The sequence below is a fragment of the Rhineura floridana genome, chromosome 9 (genome assembly GCF_030035675.1).
Source record: "Rhineura floridana isolate rRhiFlo1 chromosome 9, rRhiFlo1.hap2, whole genome shotgun sequence".
Taxonomy (NCBI): domain Eukaryota; kingdom Metazoa; phylum Chordata; class Lepidosauria; order Squamata; family Rhineuridae; genus Rhineura; species Rhineura floridana.
The window spans coordinates 85,192,149-85,195,633 of NC_084488.1; the positions used below are offsets into that span (position 1 = coordinate 85,192,149).

Sequence of the window (3,485 nt, forward strand, 5' to 3'; positions counted from 1 at the left end):
TCTGCCTCTACAGCAGCATTGGCTCTCTTGATGTTGTTAGACTGCAATTCCCATTAGCCTTAGTCAGCATGGCTAATGGTCAGGGATGATGGGAATTGGAATGCAACATCATTGAGAGGGCCATAGGCTCCCCACCTTTGCTCTAACCAGAATATCCACTGGATCTTAATTGCTTCTGTGAATGGAAGGAGCCTTTTCATTCAAGAAAAGGCAACTCTGACCCAACTCAATAGACTGTTGTTGTCAGACTCCTCCTGGGAGAAAGGGCAGGATATAAATCTAATAAAATAAATAAATAAAATAATAAATAAATGATGTAATTTTAATGTATATGCCTCGGGCTGTGTATACACTACATGCAATTTTAGTACCAATGGAGACGGAGTATTTTGTTTTTCTACATAGTCCACACACAATCTAGATTTACTGCATATGTTTTCCCTCTGAAAAGTGCTTCTTGAGAAACTGGTTTCATTCAAAAGATAAAGATTGAATCTGCATTACCCCACAGTTTGTCTATTCAAAGACAGATGAAAACAGAAGCAGGCAAATTGTGGGTGGGAGTATACCAAGACTGCAATCATCACTTCCTTCTTCATTCACCTGGGCTATGTACAGGGAGGAAAAGGCATGGATAACCCAATCAAGGGGAAGGTTTTCAAACGTGTATCAAATAACCACGACCACCTTTGTGCATGGCAGGATGTAGAACTAATCTAGACTGAAAGCTGCATATTGAGAATGAGCATGAATGATTCCAGAATGAGAAAAACTAAGTTTTTGTGCTGCGAGTTAGTGCATTTGCAGCCTCAGCCTGTAGATGCCTCATCAAATCTTAGCCATAGTCTATGGCTATGCCCTAGGAGGTTATGTGTCCAAATAGCATTTACAATGTGACCCTGTGGTGGTGGAGGAAATATGATGGCTGTTTAACCACCTTATTAAATGCCCTGCAGTGCTCTGCCTTTAAAAAATGTTTAAATGTTCAGTCTTTAATTTTTAAAAATTGTTTTGTTTTTGCTCTCATTGGAAAGAAGGGGAGAGGAAGGGGAGGGAAAGGTTTAGCATCTGGGGCAAATAAACAAGTAGCACTGGTAAGATAAAAAAAATACTATCAAATGGTTTTTCTGCCTGGAGACAAATGAGTGGGACCACCTGGCCATAGCAATCCTTTTGGATTGAGATTGGTAGAGTGACGCGGAAAGATGATTGGCCAGAGAACTGGAGATTGGCAGGAAAGTATTCAGGATTCTCTCTACATTGAAATGGATTGTGGAAGAATATATGGGACAGGAAAAAGTGTGGCTTTGAGATTTTGGGGGGAAACAAAAAAAATGTTGGGCATTTCACTTCGCAGGGCTGAGCCCTAGTAGTTCTAACAGACCAGCCTCCACTGGTCAGAGCTTAGAAGTCTGGGCATTGGAAGAACTGACAGTGTTGGAGAGTGAGGCTCTGAAACTGGATCTCCTCTCTGACATCACAGCTCTATCTCTGCCTTCAAAGGGATAGATCCAATCTATCCCATGGACTCCGAGATGCCCTTCAGGGACCATAGGTTTGCACACTGAGAGCCAGCTGGCATAGTGATTAGTGTTGGACTGGGACCTGGAAGATCAGAATTCAAACTGCTGCTCGGACATGAAGCTCACTGGATGATCTTGGGCCAGTCATTGTCTCTCAGCCTAACCTACCTCACAGGATTATTGTGAGGATAAAATGGGGAGGGGGGAAGCATGTTTGTACACCACCTTGAACTCCTTGGAGGAAAGGTGGTCTTGTCGGCTACTGAAGATGGCCGCCCCCACCAGTAGCCGCGGCGGCGGGAAGGAAGAGAAAGAGGAAAGGGTTGATATGGCGACAGCGCTCCCCCCCCACCTCCTGCTCCTGCTTTTGGTGCTGCCTCGGATGGGAGGACAAGCCGCTGCCGGGAAGATGAAAGTAGTGGAGGAGCCCAACAGCTTCGGGCTCAACAATCCCTTCCTGCCTCCCTCGAACCGCCTCCAGCCCAAAGCGGCCCCCTCCCCTCTGTCAGGTCCTGCACATCTTTTTAGACTGGCAGGCAAGTGCTTCAGTTATGTGGAGTCTTTGTACAAATATGAGTTCTGCCCATTCCATAATGTCACACAGCATGAGCAGACTTTCCGGTGGAATGCCTACAGTGGGATTCTCGGAATCTGGCATGAATGGGAAATTGAAAACAATATGTTTGTTGGGATGTGGATGAGAGATGGAGATTCATGTGAAACCAAGAACAGACAGACAAAGGTTCTTCTTGTATGTGGAAAGAACAACAGATTGGCTGATGTGTCTGAACCAAGCACTTGTGTTTATTCTCTTACATTTGAAACGCCACTTGTTTGTCACCCACATTCTCTCTTAGTGTACCCAGCTTTGCCTGAAACCCTCCGGAGAAAGTGGGATGAAGTGGAGCAGTTGCGTCATGATGAGCTAATCACAAAACAGGGATACAAGAAACGGTTGAGAGAGGTATTTGAAGAAGCTAGCTTTTTTAAATTTACAAGAGAGAAAGTGAGTGAAGGAAAGAGAACAAAACCTCAAAATTTGGAATTTCACTCGCTGGAAAAGTGCAATAAGGTACAGAAATTGGCTGGTGATTTGTGGCAGTCATTTGTTGGCCTGTGTTCTGCTCCCTGTACCATTTTAGTAGATAGTCTCTTAAATAAATAAGTGCAGAGGCTGTGTATTACAGGTGTGTGAGAGGTTGCTGAAATGCATAGCGTCAGGGAATGTGGCCCAGCACTTCTGTGGATGAGGGTTCTTTGTGAAGATCATCAAGGCTGTATTGGGTGTCAAGCCTGCTAACTGATGGCTGAATTTGAGCAGATCTCCCAGATGGAAACTTCGTCATGTTTCAGAGGGACTCGGACTTTGTTGCTTTTGTTTTCACGGCTTCTCTACTTTGGGGTATTTTATGAACATTATGTTAAATTGTTATCTGTATCGTTATTTATCTGTATTTTATCATTATTGTTTTCAGATTTTTAATGTCTGTTATATTTGTATGCCTATTTTGTACGTTGCCCAGAGTGGCTGGATAGCCAGCCAGATGGGCGACTAAGAAATTCAATAAATAAATAAATAATAAATAAATAAAAGTAATAAATATATTATTCCCAGCAAAAGGTAGGGTCATTCTCCCATCCAATTCTCCCCTGCCTTCCACCACCAGCCCACCCCCATATAGGCTGCTATATATACCAAAGTCCAATACCTTTGTATCGCTGCTAATCTGCAAGCGTTTTGGAAAGATGCATTTGCCAGAACAATATGTCGCTCTGCCATTATGCTGAGTCAGATTACCAGCCCATCTAATGTGGTACTGTGTGTCTTCTGACAGGCAGCAGCTCTTCAAAGTTTGAAGCAAAGATTTTTTTCCCAGCCTTGTTACCTGCAGCATTCTTAATGGGAGGTGTCAGGGATCAAACTTGTGACTTTTTCATGCAAAGCACATACTCTGCCATTGA

At 43.6% G+C, this 3,485-nt stretch overlaps 1 protein-coding gene across 1 annotated transcript; it reads left to right on the top strand.

Annotated features, from left to right (window-relative positions):
- The first annotated feature begins 1,791 nt into the window (after positions 1 to 1,791).
- Positions 1,792 to 2,688, top strand: LOC133363672 (N-acetylglucosamine-1-phosphotransferase subunit gamma-like). Its single transcript, XM_061582943.1, has one exon. The coding sequence runs from the start codon at positions 1,792 to 1,794 to the stop codon at positions 2,686 to 2,688; it is 897 nt and encodes a 298-aa protein (XP_061438927.1).
- Positions 2,689 to 3,485: the final 797 nt, after the last annotated feature.